At 40.0% G+C, this 20,533-nt stretch overlaps 1 protein-coding gene across 2 annotated transcripts in view; it reads right to left on the bottom strand.

Annotated features, from left to right (window-relative positions):
• cblb (Cbl proto-oncogene B, E3 ubiquitin protein ligase) overlaps nt 1-20,533 on the bottom strand; it is a 39,466-nt gene that overhangs the window by 15,790 nt on the left and 3,143 nt on the right. For both annotated transcript variants that reach the window (XM_028420860.1, XM_028420862.1), the window contains exons 4-6: nt 7,103-7,249; nt 3,748-3,904; nt 1,829-1,950 (exon numbers count right to left, since the gene is read on the bottom strand). In XM_028420860.1, the coding sequence (XP_028276661.1) occupies nt 1,829-1,950; nt 3,748-3,904; nt 7,103-7,249 (426 nt within the window). The remainder of the gene's footprint in view (nt 1-1,828; nt 1,951-3,747; nt 3,905-7,102; nt 7,250-20,533) is intronic.

The raw sequence follows: 20,533 nt of genomic DNA, 5'->3' as shown, positions 1-20,533 counted from the left end.
CCACACTTTAAGTTGATTTTACAACACCTAATGTGCCTATGTAATGTGAACGCATAGGCATGTTTGTGTGTTTACGCGTGTGTCTGAGAGAGCTGACGTGCTAACATGTAGCAGCTCATCTATGACTCCCCTCACCCACACAGCTGTGTGTTAAGCGTGTGCCAATGAGTGTGTTTGTTCTCCTGTTGGTTCATAAAAATGGTATTTGCATGAGTCACTGTGGGATTAGTACACACTATACATTTGCTTAGTCAGTCTTGCAAATCTACAGTTTGCTCACCTAAATGCACACACACACACACACACACACACACACGGTCCCTGCCCTGTTATTATCTCTGCTTCCATGCCGCTGCATAAGGTCTGCTAATCACAGGGCATGTATGGCTCAGCAGAAGACTTGGGAATAAATCACTACTATTTTCTCAACATAGTTTGCGCCCAAAACCAGAGTCCTGCCACAGAGTAGGAAAAAATAGCATTTGATCAGAAACTGTGTAGGTACAGTTTCAATAGTTCAGCTTTATGCAGAAAAAAGTCCCTTTTTTATAAGTGATGCTAATTAGGCCTGGAGCACAGAGAGTCTGAGGTCCCTATTGCTTTGATAAGAGCTTGCTATTAAAATTTTCTAACAGAAGGTAAAGTTAAAAAAAGTCATGAGGGTCATGAAAACTCATGAAATTAAGCTTACATGCCTAAATCGGCTTTACTTGCTTGAAATGGTAGTTTTTCTATAAAAATGATTTTGACTGTGTTGAAACAATGATATAACACATTTCATATACACCCCCACAAGAGCTGCAGGTTTGGGAGATGCTGTGACTCAGTCATCTAGCCATCACATTCTGGCCCTTGTCACTTAATTCCTCTGCTTGCCAGCTTTTCTTGCGTCTCACATCAGCGTTGAGGACACAATGTTCCCGTTCTGCTTAATATATCCCATTCACTGACAAGTGTCGTGATAACCAGATAATCAGTGTAATTCACTTCACCTGTCAGTGCTGATCAGTGTAGGTTATTAATAATAAGCTATGGAAGCTGTGTTAGGATTCAAGCTCAGAGGAACCACAGTAAATCTTGTTTATGACACATATAATCCCACAGGGAAATTCATAAACATTCTGTATTCCTGCTTTTGAGCCTGAGCTCTGAGGCTGTTTGTTACAGTGACCAAAGACCTAAATATTCATGAGCATATGTGCAGACTGAAGGGTTGACGGTGAGGGAATGCTTGGTTAAAAATTGGATCCTGAAACAGCAACTTGACAGTTGTTATGTGCCGACACAACAAAACAACAAAGAAGCTGCAGGTGACGAGTAGGAAGGCATCAGGTCAGGTCCAAGATGAATAGATTCTGGCTTCATGGCTCATTAAAGTGGCAGCAGGCAGTTTTCATAGTCCATAGTCATGTAAAAAGGTTCTGATCAGATGATCATTATACAAAGTTACCTCAAAATTTGACACTCAACCCAAAACACATGCTTTTCTTTGATTTCTATGCGTTAGAAGTGCCTGCAGAGTACTGCTGAGGTAAAAATTAAGTGTTACTGTGATGACACTTTGCAGCTAAACCTTATTATTCTGATGAATAATGCATCCGCCCCTAACATCCAGTAAGTGCACACAAATTTAACTAAAATATTAAATAGTGATATCAGGATATACTCTAAAATATGAAGTAACATCCAGCAAATATCAGAAGAATCATTTAACAGCTTCATTACTCTGTCCCAGTTTGTGCACTGCCATAGTAATGAACACCACCAGGCAGGAAGAAACAATATCTATACCTATTACAATGTCAAAGGAGAGACAAAGTTCACATACCTGCCAGGCTTGTTGATGTACTTGTGCAGACGAGCTTTAACTTCATCATAGGTTAGGAAGGCCATGTAGCCGGGGTGTGTGACTGCCAGGAAATTCCAGTTCCTCAGAATTGATCCCCATGGCTGAAAAACACCACCCAGTGTTGTTTTAACTAAACAGATCTGCATATTATAAACAAACAGGCATAATTTAACACACAAGTGCAAAGCAATGGAGCCAGCTCAGGCTAAATTATATGGCTGGCTTTAAACAAGTAAATGAAATGACTGGAGCAGAATAAAGAGGCCAAGAGGCAGCCAGTAGTGATTGGCACCAGAACTGGTTTGGGGTTTTCTGTAGGACAGAATTACACATATGCCAAAATATTTGATGTCAAAAAGAACTAACATTACTGCTGAGGGGTAGAATCTGTTTAGTGCTGACAGGAAAGACTTCATAAAAGGAGTTCCAGAAAAGCCTGACGCATGAGGTGAGAATGAGCAAAGAAAATGAATCCTGATTTAAAAGCTGAAGCTGTGGGGCTGTGCTGGAGGACCGTAAATCTGCAAACTGCCACAACATGGTGCCAAGTGTCACAGCATCCACCTTCACCCTGCCTGGTAGCTGGAGCTCACTGTGGAACTGCTTTGGCAAAAGAAGAAGATACCATGGATACTGGAATGAGTACTTCTAATTACTATCACTGCAAATACTTTGGGCTGGAATGGCAGCAGAGAGAGCCCTGACCACTCTGTGACTTTGCTGATTCCAGCTTTAGGCTGGATGATGTCCCAGCCTTAAACAGTAAGAGTCATCCAAATGGAAAATTGCAGTATTATAAACGTCAGTTGTTTGGCACATTTTCTCATTTCATCCAAATCTTCTTACTGTAATGTGGGCCCTCCTGAACCCTCGCCTGCCTCCCACCAGGATTCCTGGCCAGTGAATCAACTCGGCCAGGGCATGAGTTAGAACACGGGGCTACACCCACCTGGAATGGGCCTCTTAGTAAGCAGATGGTAAATGGTCAACACCTAGTCCATGACTGTATTTACTTTACAGGGCCATTTTACAAGATACACACACTCCTAAAGCCAGAAATCTGTAAACAAGAGGAAACATTTACATTTCTCGACTTACTCTATCAAATCTTTATATCACACCACTGCAGTAGGTTTTAACCCTGCGACCCACTATGTCACACAGTGGGTCGCTGGGTGTGATGTACACAGATATTCAGTAATGGCACAAAGGATTTCTCCCTTACAGAAGAATGCTAAGTTAGAAACTATAGTTTAGTGTTTTTGTCTCTTTTTAAGCATAAACAAAATAAAATAAAAAATCCCACTACCTAGCTACAGTCTGACCCTCTCACCTGTCCACTGTCAAATCTTATCCAACTATACATCAGTTGCAATGTAACTAAATACAACATTTTTCCATGCCACTGTAGGGGTTAATATCCTAAACAATTTTTATGAACATAACGAATTGACCTTTTTTTTTACATGTACATTAGAAATACTTCAGTATAGTTTAAAGTGACGCTTTGCTACTGAAAAGACAGACTTATAATACATCTTGAGTATCTATAAAGCAGATAAGTGAGGGGCCACAGAGAGCACACGGGTCCTGTTTTTTCTTATGCCAAAGAGGGAGTACACCAGCAATGCACCGGGCTTGTTGCCTTTTTAGCTCTTTGCTATTAAAAAAAGTCAATCAGTGGTGTTAAAGTGTAAATTCTGCTAACAGCGGTGGATAACAAAGCAGTGCCAACAGACAGAATATGAAATGTGTATTGTATGTTCTCACACAGTAACACTTCAGTTACCAAACACCACCACTATGGTTGTTTTTTGTTTTTTTTTGGATATCCAAATGGACCGCTGTAGATTTCTCCACCTGTGTGTCAACAACATAAAACACTAATTTTGACCAACCTGGAAGAGCCGAGTGAAGATGTCGAACTCAAACACAGAGATATAGTCATTGCAGGTGAGGTCGATGGTGGATTTCAGGGCCATGGCCTCCAGTCCCGAACTGATGGGATGTACTTCATGAAGGCACTGTCGGAAGACTTTCCATGGCACTATCGTCCTGCAAGATAATGTTCAATCTTTAAAGACACAGATACTTGTAGGATAAAGCCTTGTTTACCTACTATTGCATCTGATCTGATCTAAATGTAAAGAGACACAGTGTGTAAGGAATTGCACATTCAAAGCTGGAGTAGGCCTGCTCCTCCTCTGCTTCAGATTAGATCAAATAATAACAGAGAAAACGTTTTCTTCAAGCTTATAGAGGCTGGTTGTAAAAAGTGAGTAGGAGTGAGACATGTGACCTTTCATTTGATAGAGCTGTGGTAACAAAGGCATATGTTGGTGATTTTCTTTCTGGCAAATGTCAAATTACCAGATACATGAGATTACTGATATCATCGGGCTCAGTGGCCTTTAGTTCAAAGCCACAAAGTTAAACTCTCACTCCTATACTTCCTGACATAGTTACAAGCTTCTATTGCAGCACCAGCAGTAATTTAAAATACACCACTGCTACTGACACTAAACATAGTGCGTTCTGAAACAAGCAACCATGTTCTGCTTTTTTGTCCAGAAACGCACTACAGTCTGCTCTTTTTTGTATGTATGACTCAACAAGCTGAATTCATTAATATGGAGATATAACAAAAAAAGATTTGCACATAATAATTGAGATGTAATCCAGCAAGACAAATAAGGCTTCACATCACAAGTAAGAAAAATGTCCATGGGTGAAAGCATGGAGGCAGACTGGTGTAAAATCAATGGTGCTGTGCTCTGTCAACATGAACACCAATCTGCAGGCCCAACAGAGACGTCTGCTTGCACTGAAGTTAAACGCCCCAACACCACAGCACCCGAGGGACAGCTCATTATCAGAGAGAGAGATCTCCACAGGCTGAACCCGGCCTTTTCATTCCAAACCTTCAATGCGTCCTTCTGCTCTTATTTGATACTTCAAACAAGGCTGGCCCCATAAACAATCACACCTCTCAAATGATACACCAGACAGATCCTGCACATCATTTCCATAAACTAAATGACTGTGTTAGTGCTGTCATCAAACACTTCATGCACTCGGATTTTCATGACAGGTTGTCAGGTTTTGTTCACATAATCATTTTTGATCATCTATTCCCTGAATGAGATTTTTTTCCACTTCCTTTCTCAGAAATGTTCTGAGGTTACAAAACCACAGTATATGACTCTCAGTCGGTTCATCAGCCCTGATAAAAAAAAATTAAAAATCTGCCTCTCACACATCAAAAGAATTGTCTTTACCAGGGCTTAAAAATGTGGCATTGATGGCATTTAAAACGCTTAATTGGTTCATGTCTGGACTCCAGTAGAGGTGTGGCCAATCCATGAGTCAAAATATCTCAGTGTTATCTTCAAAAATATCAAAATATCTGATCATTACATTTAGGTAGCAAGCTTATCTAATATTTGGGCCACAGCAACATAGCTAAACCCAGATCTGACCAACGGCAGCAACCATAGACCAGGCTGGTCCTGTGGGCAGTAGGGTACTACACAGCTGTTTAATCCTTATCCTTCGAGTTATCATCACAATGTGCATGTGAAAATACGTTTTCATGATCTGATTTCATGTTTGTCAAATGTGGTAAGTTTTTTTTCTTTGCTTGATGCAGGCCAAGAATTTTTGAGTTACTAACTGAAATATATGAATCACTGCAGTAAGACAAGACAATTTACTGAATTAATTATGTGGCAAGTTTGCAGGTCACATTTGCAGGTAGTGCCTTTAAAAGTTATCGTAACATTATTACACCCTTCACAGTAAAAATCCAAGCACCTTTTAGATATGTTTGAGAATAACATAATGATACTTTTATTTGTAAAAAATGACATTTCATGGCAGTAAATATTATGATGGATTTAAGTATTGTAAATGTAGAACATTAGCTAAAATGTGTAAGATTAGAGCATAGTGTAGACGTTGCTGCTACATTGTGAGCTGTGCTCCATGCTGCCGGGTGGTGCAGGGTCGATTTTGAAGGGTGCTGGTTGAGGTAATGCATTTTTTCCATACAGCTGCCAGAATTGAGCAGAATCCATTTCGATAGTAATCTCTCACGAAACATTGAATCATAGGTTAATGTGCTGCTGCACCTCAAGGAGATGCTAATTAACTTAAAGAGTGTAATATACCACACACTGATATTGAACACATGCATTGATGTGAGAGACATCATATGTAATGAGATTAGCTCATTTGCTGAAGCTGACTGGGCTGGGCTGTGACTGAATGATTGAGTATGACTTCGACTGGGTGGTAACTGAGAGAAGTGGGAAACAGAACGGAGGGTATAGGTGCCTTCCTCACAGGCTTGGTGACAAACATACATCCTTTTCTTTGACTGTTTGGAGCAGCTGTGGACAGAAAGTTAGCAGAGCCATGTCGGCTTCATATCTTGTTTTTGTTTACTTTATTTTTTTATTTTTTCTTCTCTTTCTCTGTCTTTTTTCTTCTTTACATAAAATCCAAATAAAAATGAATTTCAAGTTTGCCATAGGGGGGTTCAATACTCTAGCACTACACTTCACTAAAGCAGGTGTGAAGCATATGACACAGGTTTCTATTATTTTGATGACATATAGTCCACAGCTGCGTGTTTGACAAGGATGGATGTCAGATATAAATCCACTTTTAAACACAGCCTTAAACTATTCATTAGCATAGTAGTTATTTATAACTTATGACATCTGTCAAAGCAGATGGACGCATCAAACAACGGATACATCAGTAAGACCGAAACAGACCACCTGTTTGCTCAAAAAACAAAGGAAGTGATAAATCTAAACTGCTGTTCACTCCCCAAAACCACAAACAAATGTGAGAGGCAAAATGCAAAGCTGAGAATGCAGCTCGAATCGTCTTTACTGTGAGACAATCAGACGAAGTTTGGGAGAGGCTGAAAGAAAGAGGTCATGATTTGAGTCGGTTGTAAAACAAATAGTGGCCGAACACATCAGCTGCTCTCAGATGGGTGTGGCTGTGTGGGCAGTTTGACAGTTCTTGTAGGTTTCTCCAACATCCAACCCTCTAGTGATCATATTATACTGACACAGAGCATGTGACTGACTGTCAGGGGATTGATGAAACAAAAACCAGGGGACATCTAAACACACTCCCTCATCACTGACTGAAACTCTGATCTATCAAATAGTGTGAGTGTGAATTCAAAACAAGCTGCAAAAGCAAAAAAAAGCCAAGAAGAAAAGAGAAGCTTACTTTTCTCCAAAAAATCTTCTCCAGAAGTCAGCAGCATCAGCTTTGGTGATCCTGAAAGTGTCCCCTTGGAACTGTCCTCCAGGGAAGATGGCTTTGATTTCAGCCAGCATGTGACTGAAGATCAGAGACAGCTTGGTCAGGTTCCTCCTGCAGGAAAGAAAGGGACAGTGGGTGAATCAGACACGCAGCACAGCTTTAACAGTGTATGGTTACTACTAGCACATCTAAATGCCATGCTTGGTGTGGGACTCATCACCATGGTAGAAAGAAAAAAGGGAAAGGGCTTCTTGGCAATGGCAATAAGGTAAATAAGTGAACTGTGGATGTTGTAGTTCTATGACCCTTTTTAAACCTAAGGGAGAACCCGAAGCTTTTTAAAGATTCATTTTTTATGTGTTTAGGGCTCCTTCACATGTAAACGAAGGTAGCGAAGGATCCTTTGCACCTCAACATATCGCAAAATTGTTTCAGTTACCATAACAGAGTAAAGGTCACACTTCTTCGTATTAACTGCAGGTAACAATTCATTCATTTAGAAATCGTTAGCCTTTACTGTCTTTGACTGCCACACCTCCATAGACTGGGTCCATCAAGGGATGCATCACCAAATCAGGAAGTGGCTGGCACACAGCCACAGCCTCTTCTCTGAGGCTGTAGCAAATTCAAAAGAAAAAAATCCCTCTATATTACATTTTTAGTAAAAATCAATGTAACAGTTTTTACTTTGCTGACAATGAAATATGAGAAATGTTTTTTTAATTTATAAGTCAGGATGTTTAATTCCATCTACATAGTGCACACATATTCACTTGAATTTAAACTGCATTAAGACCTAGATATTAAACACTGCCACAGAGAGAAATAATTACAGTAAACTGAGCAGAACTGTTTTCATTGAAGTGAAAATAATCATTAGGAAGCTAAGATTAATGCTGAAACAGCTGAGACATGGACAGCTAAAGCTGACAGCACAGCAGCCACACACTAAATGTTAGCAATTTTCCTAAATCCTGAAGCGAGTGAAGGACACCCCAGGAGGGTTTTTTTTTATTCTTTGTGAAGGGTTAGTGATTCTCCTCTTTCTCTCCTCTGGGACAGGGATTTGTCTGCAGCTCCCTGTGAGATTAGACTGCGGCTCGTAAACACTCCAGAGTAACATACTAAACAGGGTGACTTTGCTCAAGGTGTGAGAGTGTGGGACAAAGACGGTGCACTGGCTGTGGGGTGCTGATAACACGGTTTGTGTGTGTGTGTGTGTGTGTGTGTGTTGTACTTTGAGCACATCACCCAAACTTTTAATTCTTCTTTCAAAGCTGTACAGTGAGAGTTTGTTGATCGCACCTCCATGATACACCAGTTTCACAGAACAATTATTTCACTGAGTTAATCATGTTAGTAACAGTATGTGTGTGGAGGTTGTGAGGGTGTGTGTGTGTGTGTGTCATTTTTTTCAATTTCCATAAATGTATTCTGAATGACACAGTTTTATAACACCAACAGAAGTCATAATTATAACTAAAATAAGTCATAATTATTACCAGCAACAGAGTTGTGCCATGTATACACTTTCAGTATTTGCAACAATAAATAATTTTCATAATTTAGCTTTATATATTGAAAATCCAGTCCACTAGTCTACTATTCCAACTATATATATTATTATAGTATTTAATAACTGGAGTTAGTGCAGTCTAATACAAATGAGACACTGACTAATATAGATAAAAAAAGACACATTACACCTATAACTCTATTTTTATAACTCACAGCATTTTATTTCATTCATTCATTCATTACAAGATGCAAATATTTTATTTTATTTTTATTTATTTATTTTTTTGCATTTTTTTAAAGTCCTATGGACATAAGAATATAGAAGTTAGCAGCCAGATATTACATTATAAATTTATAGGGGACCAGTGTAAAATTTATTTATTTCTTTTTTTAACCACCTGGCATGTTTGGGGGTTCGGTGGACAATATATCTCCTCAATTAAATATAAATGTATAAGACAAGGTGTTCTTTTTGTATGTCACCTCAAATAACTTCAATTCACATTGTAGTTGCCTTGAGCAGAGACCTGCTGCAGATGGGAGGATTTTCCCTAAGAAGAGTTATTTGTAACCTTAACACAGTTTTCTAAATCCTCACCAAGTATATGTGTGATTTCCCACATGCTTTTACTTCACCGGGAGAAAATCCTTCAGTGTGTGCTGAAGCTTCTGCACCAGGAGCACATTACAGTCAATTCCCCCTTGAGTTCTAATCTGTAAAAGTGATGGCTCCAAAATGATGGAGAATATTATGTTAATGTTGTTGAGTGTGTGTGTGTGTGTGTAGTTCTGATTCAGACAGCAAATTTACAAGATTTGCTGTGACTTCTCCCCACAGGCTGTCACAGAAGACCACTACTGTATCCTCTGAGTAAAAACTAGAGCAACATAAGCTTCATATTGGACACAGAGTGGAAAATTATTCTGACAACTTTAAGAAACATTTACATTAGCTTTTGCTTGTGCTTGACACAACATAGCTGGCAGATGGTATGACTCAGTCAGTGGCTGTTGCTGCATTAAGCACAAACTGTTCACAACGCCGACCACAATTTTTTCTAAACCAAATCTTATCACTTTTGATGAGACTAACAACTTATTTGAATCTGAATGTATTGCGTTTGCAGAGACTTAAAGTAAAGCTGGGAACAGCAGGGTAAAGTGTTATAAGTGAGAGTAACCGTCCTGTCCCTTGGTGGTAACAAACACAGCCTGTGTGTGTGCCTGCACAGACAGAGCCAAGCCCGTCTCAGTAATTTCATGCTCCTCCAGTCACCATTAGGCATCTAATCAACCGAGGACCAGCCAAAAACTCTCCATTGGGATGCAGAGGGAAAGGCTGCAGATGCTTACATAAGGGTTGTGATTTGAACTCAATTTCGAGGCTTGCTGTGGAGGAGGACTCGGCTCCCAAACACCCCCAAATAAACAGTATGTATTCTGAGCTGTGCAGCACATTGTGGCATCAAGCATTCTACTTGGTAACAGCGTTATGAGACTGCAGCATTATGACAAACAAACACTGGACACCAGCAGTGTGCAGTGTGCAGTAAGTGGTATGGTTAGTCAGACTTCCTCATGTGTCCTTGCCATGCCCTATCACATCAGCCTGGTTGTGTAACCTGCGTGGTTTGACAAGCGCCCCAGGAAAGCCAGTCCATTCATTTGGGCTAATGTACTCGAGTCAGAGGGGAGCATGGTGGCCAGAAACTACTGGCTGCTTAAAACATATTGTAGCTGATACAGCCATGCTTTGTTGACCCTTATGTACATATATAAGTTGTACATCCAATAATGTGAATTTATTTCAGCCTCACACAAAATGACATCATATCTTGCAGTTTTACAATACAGACACAAACTTGTTGACACCAGCCGACACTGCTGTTGTGGTGACACCTGTGCTTGAGCTTCTGAACCGCTCACTATCTCCATTCAAACTGGTTTCCTGTCATCTGAACAATATCTGTTCTGCTGCTCCTCTAGCTCTCCGTGACACTGAACAACCTCTTAAACATTTGGGTCATTGTGACAAAAGTGTTCTATATCATGTTTTGACAGGGATGTATGTGTTGTTAATGAATGTGTTAGTCTCTTTTACTATATACCATTTCTTGCACCGCATTATCTGAAGCCTGAGTGTAATAAATTATGAAATTTGGAAATAATACACATGGTAGTATTGTGGAAACTGTTGGAACTGTTTTTTGGATATTGGATGCATGTGAAGTTGATTACTGTCAAGCGTTGATCCATAGGGCTGATAAGTTAAGCCACTAGGATGGCAAAAGCAAGATATTTGTATACAGATCTCAAATAAAATGTCCGACTTTGCAGAAGAAATAAACACGTACAGCCTGGTACAAAAACTATTTTGCCCCTTTCACTATGGTTATCTAGGATCGGAGGATTTATGCAACTCATTGTTTTTACTTTTTAAATGGTATTAAGGCTTTAAGATATAAACTCTCTGGCTCCTCTTCTTCTTGCTTTATAAGGCACCATCCTCCACCACCTCAACCAAGCTGAATTCCACTTTTGAGAAGACATCTGCCGCACAGTCTCCTGCTGTGTGTTACATTAGTGAGAGGTCATTTCCTTGGATTGTTGGCAGAAATCAAAGAGGTGAGTGAAAGCCAGGAGTTCAGGTCAGCTGGAAGTTTAAGTCAAACAAACAATACAACACAGTTTGACATTTCCTTTTATTAAATTCTTTATAGATATCAGGATCATATCTTTTTATTCATTTTGGCCATGATATTTGTGTAGTGAAAATCTGATACAGTGACAGCCCAAATCAACTATGACACTGAGGACAGGGTGTGGTCAACAGGGAGACAGTGACAATGCCCAGATTAAAATAATTTGTTTTCTTGATATTCATGGGTAGTCTGGGACTGATAGCTATATGCATGGAGGTTAAAGGTCGCAGCTGGGAAACAGGGACTTGGGGGCGGGGGATGGGGGCTTTCAGATTTAGACTTAATCCATTTTTTGATCTAAATAAGACCAGGAGGGGCCATTCATGTTTTTCTGCATGTGTGTTTGGGTGTGTTTGTGCAAAGATACGGTACCCTTGAGGCGCTGTAATGACTTCAAGCCCATCAGACAAATGGATTTCTATCAGATTTCCTACATGCTGCTGCACCCACTGAATAAGCTGCAGCTAGGATGAATGTTGGCAGAGAACGAACGTGTGCGATGAGTGTAAAGACAAAAACAGAAGTGAACAGGGTGGAGGGGCACGGTCAAAGCATGAATATGGGAGGAGAAGGATATTCAGTCAGCACAGTCTCAGATCAAATTGTTGCGTTGCATTGCATTAGCATTAATTATTCAGGCAAATCATTTGCCACGCAGAAGAGCTACAGTGCACTGCCCATTAAGACAGAGAGAGTCAGACACATAGGAAAAAGAGCTCTTAAAAGCAACTCATATAAAACAAAGACAGCTGAGGCCATCAAGCCAGAGACGTAAGAAAGGTGGTGAATGGAGGAAATATTAATCCTGAAAGCTTTGTTCTCTAAAACTTGTAGCCTTTATACAGCCTTGTATAAAGGCTGTCTCCTCCCCGTCTTTGGAAATAGACAATTGACAGACAATTTTATCTCTATATGGTTTTCAACATCTAAATTGTCTGTAGGCGCTAGATGACAGTGGCAAGGAAAGAACCTATACAGTCACTCCACACAAAAATGCCACATCTATCAGTTTACATGATGGTATCTAATTATCTGACATATACAGTGGTGGAGGCAGAACTGAAGCTTGGTACTTAAGTAAAAGTACAGTTAACTACCAAGATATATACTTAGGTAAAGGAGGGCTACATCAACAATCCTACTTAAGTGAAAGTCTTAGGTCAGGGGTCAGCAACCTTCAGCGTTAAAAGAGCCACTTGTGCCAGTTTCCCACTGAATAGACTAAATTGAAGGTAATATTAATCTATATATAATCAGTGTTGGGAAGAATACTTTTAAAAAGTATTCAGTTACTGAATACAGATTACATGCCCTAATAGGTCATTTGTAATGTATTCCGTTACATTACTCAGTCTGAGTAACGTATTCTGAATACTTGGATTACTCACACATTGAATTGCATTTTAAGTGATTGAATGCAGTGATCAGCCCCTGTTTACTACAAAGGACGCTGTAAAACATTCAATAAAACAAATGTTCCAGCTGACTGCATCACATCAATGTTATTCTATTGAGAGAAACTGAAACGTAATGATGACAGAATAATATATTTTTAAACAATGCAACCAAAAGTCATTTTACACACAGTGTTTGAATATGGACATCAAACAGACCCATGTATAAAACTAGCTGACGGCAAGCAACACGTTCCTACTTAAATGTACTTAAATGTACTTAAATAGCTAACTAGTTCACTCCTTCAAGTGACGCTAACAGTGTACCGGCATCATGACCGAGGAGCATTAAGCACGCAGCGCTTCATCCCCATCCTCTGACCCCCATCAGTCCAGCTGCTCTGTCCTCTCTGTCCCCCGCAGCTTTCTGTCCAGTTTGCCGACATGAACCAAAAACTTTAGCTTTGATCAAAGATGTTGTATTGACGGTAAGAGCTCTCACTGAATGACTATTACTGTCATACAAACGTATATGACCACACAATGAGACCAGCGATAAGGAGTCAGACATCTGCTGTGTGAAGGATCTTTGCTGTAAGAAGAAAAGATTTTTTTACGTGACTTGTTTCATCAGCAGAGTGAATAAACACGTGACCGTCGTGTAATCCACTGATTTCAACAATGGAACTGTATTCCGATTACCATCTCTTTAGAGTGTAACTGCAACAGAATACAGTTACTCAGATTTTGTATTCTAAATACATAACGTCGGTACATGTAATCCGTTACTCCCCAACACAGTATATAATATAGATAGATAGATATAGATAATATTTATCTGAACAAGAAATGTTATTTTGATTTAAGTGTGCCGTCATTCATTTCTTCCATGCCGTAGGCCACAGTAGTCAACCTGAATATGAAACACGTTAGTTCAGGGTCCGATATAAAAATATGTATGTAGCTTGTTTAATTATTTCTTTCGCCTGGTTACTGTGATTTCTGCTCTTGAACTTCACTGCACAGCATATTGTATCCATTTCAGGGCTGAAAGATGATTTTCACGAAGGACTGCGAGCTCTCATCTGGCACGAGCGATGTTTACTTTTAATGTATTTCATGATGGAAAAAAACAGCTTGCACAAGTATGACCATTACTGTGAAAAACCGACCCCTGTCTTAGGTGCTTACACTACTGTTCAAAAGTTTGGGGTCACCAGGCCAGTCCTACAGCTTCTCTGATCAGCATAAAGCTGCATCCATACTCCGCGAGAACAGAGAACTCCCTCCCCCCTGCAGACGTTACGCCCACAAAATGACGTCATTTTTTATCTCGGACCGCCGTGCAGCACTCTTGTGCACATGGCCCGGGCAGAACTTTTTCTCTCAAGGCTGTGCGTCAACCGTGCTGTGATTGGTCGGAATTTATTGTGGGCGTGATGAATGTGGAGAAGCCAAGAGCTTCTTCAGATGCAGCTGGCAAACAGCCGCACAGAGGAGAGTGTCTGTCCAAAAGGTGGCGATAAAAACTAATCCCAGTATTGATCACGGAGTTACAGCGGCTCGCGCACATTAAACACCGGGAGACGGGATGTATTATTGCAGTCATCCACACGTTCACAGAGTTAAACTCACACAGACCAGAGGTCTGCTACAGTCAGCTGCACTGATCTTCTATCTATTGTCAGGCTGTGCGCCCTCTTCCCTGAGCATTATCAGCTCGTTAGGCCAGGTAACCACGACTGTGCTCACAATACAACTGCATTGTCAACCTTTTGTGTGTGACGTGCGCCTTACAGTTCAGCTGTGCTGACATAATTTCACAGGAGTTTTCTAATCATCAATGAGCCTTTTTAACACAATTAGCTAACACAATGTAGCATTAGAACACAGGAGTGATGGTTGCTGGAAAAGGGCCTCTGTACCTTTGTATATATTAAAAATCAGCCTTTACTAACTAGAATAGTCATTTACCACATTAGCAATGTCTGGACTGTATGTCTGATTACTTTATTGTTATCTTCATTGGAAAAAAAATATTATTTTTTTTAAATAAATCTAAGTGACCCCAAACTTTTGAACGGTAGTGTACTTTTAAATGTATTTAAAGTATTAAAAGTACTCACACAGTGAGAATTCAAACATCTTTTAAATATGCTAAGTGGTGGCTCAGTTCAGTGGAGGCTGACTCTGGATCCATGTCCAATGATAAGGAAGCTGTAAAGGACAGGAGGCCAGACACAGTCTGTCCACTGCTGTGCTGCTGAAAACACCAGCTCTATCATTGGAGCTGATAGAGCCACCTGATTGGTTTAAACATCAGAGATAGCAACACATATTTTTGTGTAGATCGAAGCAACATTTGGTGAAACTGTATTCATAAAATGTAACGAGTAGCAATAAACAATGTAGTGGAGTAGAATGTATAGATAATAGCTGCAGAATGCAATGGAGGAAAAGTCTAAAGTATGCACTAATATTTATGCTGAAGTAAAGTATAAATACAGAAAAATTGACTTAAGCACAGTAACGAAGTTCAAATACTTCGTATAATTCACCACCACAGATGATGCTGTCAATTATTTGAAAGGTTGCTGTAGGTTATGTAAATTTATGAGTACATTTGTAAAACATTTGGTTTTAAGTTGATTGAGTCATGGTGGGGATACTCCTTTGTGGCCATTCCATAATGTGTGTCAGCACACTAACACAAAGTCTTGACTCAGGGTACAGTGAGTAAGCTTAGCAACAAACAAACAAACGCACACACACACACACACACACACACACACACACACACACACACACACACACACACACACACACACACACACACACACACACACACACACACACACACACACACACACGCACACACACACACACACACACACGCCCACACACACACACACACTTGCTCTTGCTGAGTCTGTGATTGTGATTCTTCCTCTGGTGATCCACTTCCTCTCCAGATGGTTCAACTTTCTGGAGGATTACTCATCTGATCCAGGCTCAGTCTTTTAAAGTTTTCCAAGCAGCAGCGTGTGACATCATCACTTCAAAGCATAACTACCGTCTGTGACGTACTGACGTGCGCTGGCATGTAAGATACTTCTACAGAACTACATTCCATGTTCAAAATGTCACAGGCCCACAGAAGAAATACCAGTTTGTATCTGCAAAGTATTGATAGTGCAACAATCCCGCTTTAAGACATGCAGGAAATGCTTCCTGTCCTTACAGCTCAGTAATTTAACCACATCACTTCCATCCGTCCGCCTACAGGCTCCACTAACAGGAATCAGACATACAGAAAAACAACTGATAATGAAAAAAAACATGTTCTCTTTTAGCAATCCAATTTTTCTGCTTGAACTAAAAAAGGTTGAAAAGGTTTTACTGGGCAGAATATTGGTAATAATCTGGAATTATGATGTACTGATCATCACACTGAATGTACAAAGTCAGTAGAAGCATTTAGAGTTTAGATAAAGTTTCACTCTAAGATGGACGGGCAGCTTACAGAGCAATGCTAGGCTGAAAAAACAAACCCCATCTGGCTGTAGCTGTGCTGTTGAATAAGGTCCTCAACGTCCACTTCCTGGACAAAGACCTGGACTACATCTAACGTTAGAGACTACGACAATGTGTCCTTGTTTTCATACTACTTTCTCTATGGCTTGTGACAGAGGATTTCAGATCCAGGGTAGCTGGATGGGCTTGTTTCCTTTTGTCCCATCAGAAATGCAGATGGATGGAGGATGGAGGGGAGGTCAGATTGTCTTTTATCGGCAACACTTGCTTCCTGGCAAAAGAACTGCACTTTTAATCCAGCTGATTTAGAGACAATCACTTTAGGAAGCTGCTAAAGCCATGCTTGTCAGGCTGGCTATAAAATGTTCTGCTGTGCAAATTATATTAGATGTGCAGCAGCTATATTGTGAGAAAGGTCAGTGTTTGCAGTGTGCCCACATGTTCACTGCCGTCTTACTGCTGTTTAGCTTCTTAAAATATCTCATGGTGCTCGTAACTGGCCTGTAAAATATAATAGACATACCGGGGCTTAATGTAAAGAACTTTGAGTGACAACATTTTTTAACTGTAGGTAGCAGACCCAAGGAGCACATGGCTGTTTGGTTTCTTACTCTGCTTGAAGCTATATGTCTGTTTTCACTGGATTGAAAAAAAGACCTTTGGTAGAAACTCTGAGCTTTCTATACCAAAGCAGAGCTCCTTTAGAGCACTGATGTTTTACAGCTCAGTCCCAGTAAATGACATCTCATGCAGGGAATTGATCCTATGCAGCAGTGAGTTATGGAAGCCACGGTGCTGCTGTTAGTCAATGTCATTTTATGCTGTGGCAGCAGGTCTCTCTCCTGAGAAGAGGTTTTGATCTCAGAAAAGATGGATCTGGCTGAATAAAGAATCACACCAGGCCATTAGCAGCCAACATAAGAGGATAGACCGATGGACCTCATCTAATGTTGGGATGATTCACTAAACAACACCTGCACCTCCAATCACCAGACGATCTCCTAAAGAAGATGACACCACCCTCTCTACTCGTATCATACTGTGTGACACCTCAGTCCACTGCTTCGTGCTCCAATTCCACTAATAAGGAAATATGCATCCCTATCTGATTAACTGATGCCACTTCCGAGGACTAAGGCAGGGCGTCGCCAGTTCTGCTGAGGATGCGACTGACTGCAATCTGCCATCTCTTCCAGACCCTGATGTGGCAGGAAAAACTGTCGAAGACTGTTGAACATTGTAGGACACTGCGGGCTGCAGCCCATCGAGATGAAAACCTGAGGTCATCTTTCAGCAACGGTTTCTTCCCATCTGGGCTCATTAATTCATAGACACTAAATGTTGCATTCATCTAAAGTCTCTATTCATGTAATACAATTTCTTGATATTTACACTTGTATACTCTCACTGTCAACACTTACACTGTATAGTTACTATTTTGCACACCTTTGCATAAACCTCTTTATTTGAAATATAACAACCCAACCATAACTAACCACACATATTTTTTCCTACTTTGCTCTTGTCTCTCCAAACGTTTCCTTCTTTACCTTCTCTTGATGCATTTATTGACATGTCTTTGGACCAATATGCTGAAAGAAATTCCTCATATGCACTGCTTGCTTGGCACTAAAGCAGATTCTGATCCTGATCCAACTTAACTAATACAGAGAGTAGGAGTTTAGTCATTGCCAATGTGTTATAGTGCCAAAGATCTGTTCAGGAAAATAAGACCCTAATTAAAAGGGGATCTTGAAAAAAAAAAGAGTCAAGGGAACAAACTTGCCTTATTAAATAAAACAGCCTGCAGACTTACATGAGGGCTCACAGCAATTTGATTCAAAAGGCTCCTCCAGTGTAAGTGTCAAAGACAGGGTCAAAAACAATTAACTCCAAGAGACACACTGTGCAGTCCTAACCTCTATTACAACTGTTTGCAAATTGTGCATCCTTTAATCTTCAAATTAATTGTACCATCGCATGCAAAAGATAGACGTAGTGAGACAGGGGATCCGACAGTCAGATGTTGGAGGCTGCATCAATGAGGTGAGGATAATAAGGCTGGGTGTTGTGGTGTAAACGCAGTGGAGGAGACCAAAGGAGCTACTGAAACACTTCACTGCCCACACCTGCCCACAATGTAACAGCTCACCCAGCTCACACTAATACAGAGATACTCAACTTATGGCCGTCGACCAAACCAGGACATGTATAATAAAAACAGATTCACTAGTCATTTTTAATAATTACCAATGTTGCAATAAATTAATTATAATAAAGCCCGTTTGGTTGTTATATGGAGGTCGCATAATTTAGCCTGCCAGCAATACGGACTGTGAAAAATCGGATTTAGGGCCTTGATGTATGCAAGTGACAGGGTAGGACAGCCATACATGTAGCTGCAGAGGAAAAAAGAAAACCTTTAAACCAACATTCAGGTCTTCACATATTTAGCATCTGGTACATTCAAAGACTATACTATCCATATCTATTGTTTGTTATTCTGGTGTGTGCTGCTGACTTCCTTGCCAAGTCACCCTTGCAAATGAGATTTTGATCTCAATGGGTCTACATCAAGGTTATCTATGAACAAATGCTATAACTGATCATTTCAGCTCTGAAATACTAAAAAATAGAATTCTGAAAGACTATATACGTAGTTGCATGATCCTCTTATACCCTAAGTGCAACAGCGATGTGCAGGGTTTGTTCTAAACATTGTTAAAATAGTTTTTAATGTAACCGACAGGCAGTCTGTTGGATGTTGGAGTAAAGAGGCAGGTGATAATGTGGGGCAACAAGAGAAAAAGAATACAGAAGTTCATACACAGATTAAAAAAAACTGCTGGATGCCTTTCTCAGAGCAAAACTACAGAGGAAATATATGAACAGGATGTAAAGTGCATGGGGATTTTCCCTGTGCAGCGCTACACATGGCCATCCAAAAGAGCTCATTAGTCTATGCATAGATGCATAGAATATTAAAAAATGATATAACATCAATCTAAATGTATTTTACTAGCATCCAATATAATGTTAAGATGTTCTATTCATCCTGTCTTATTCTCCTGACATTCCCAGATGCAGCCAATACCGACAGAGAGTAATGCATTTAGCAAAAAAAAAAACCCAAGACAAAGTTATTGTTGAGAAATCCACTATGTGATTGGCTGGTTGCCCATTGTTGGCAGTTTAAAATTAATTAACAGTAAAATTAACAGTTCACCTCCTTTGTAAATTTGTAAAACCTGTAAGGCCACCAGCAAACTGAAGAGCAAGTGAACGCATCCTTCATCTAAAACCATCTTTCATGTCATTAGACAGCTGTTCAGCTTCAGTCTGCACATGTGATGGAAGGTCTGAAAGTGATGATCATCTTTTTAATGAGGTTATTGTTTTACAATACAACATTGATTTTTACATGAATTAAATTAAAAGATTAATTAAAAATCACACAAAAGAATATCTTTCCACATTTATCCAAATCACACAACATGAATGGCTATGAATTAATAACTGTTTGTGGTTGTTTTTTATGTACAAACACAAAATTTCTACAAAGTTATAGCATCACAAATGTAGAATTTACAATTTTACAATGATATTTTAATGATTTTGTAGTTTAGACTGTTAGGCAAAAGCACTGTGAAGGTGTTCTTTTGCATAATTGCATTTTGTTGCATCTTTATGCGGAAATGCACTGCACCACCAGTGGGACACAGCTGAATACAGCTCATCCATTTTTTCTGAGTATTACTTCCTATCTGCAATGTCAGCCACTTGGCTACAACAGCAATACAACATCCGAACATATATGCAGTTTTCTTGTGAGATAAGCGTACAGTCAAAGGGCATCAGATAACCAATAATGATATTTCTGCTGAATATGCCACTGCTTTCTCTTCTCTCTTTCACATATCCACCTCCCACTCTCAGTGATCTGAGTCAGTCAGGCTCATGTCTGACACATCAGGCTAACAGAAGATTCTTTACATGTGATGCAAGGCCACAAACCAAAATGTATGTCCAAGTTACTGCAGTTTCACTGTGGAGCTTTGGAAAGCACAGTGCTGTTAAGTGTGATTCCTGTGACCCTGGGAAATTGGGCTAATCTCTCACTTAGTGTCACTGTCGTTATTACCATAATCACTCTTCTAACAGTACATCAGCACCGCCATGTTGAGGCATCACTAGCTACTATTAACAAAACAAATCATTACCAAGTGTAATTATTCAATAATGAGATT

This window comes from Parambassis ranga, chromosome 14 (genome assembly GCF_900634625.1).
Source record: "Parambassis ranga chromosome 14, fParRan2.1, whole genome shotgun sequence".
NCBI classification, from domain to species: Eukaryota; Metazoa; Chordata; class Actinopteri; family Ambassidae; genus Parambassis; species Parambassis ranga.
This window is presented reverse-complemented; position numbering and strand designations above follow the sequence as displayed.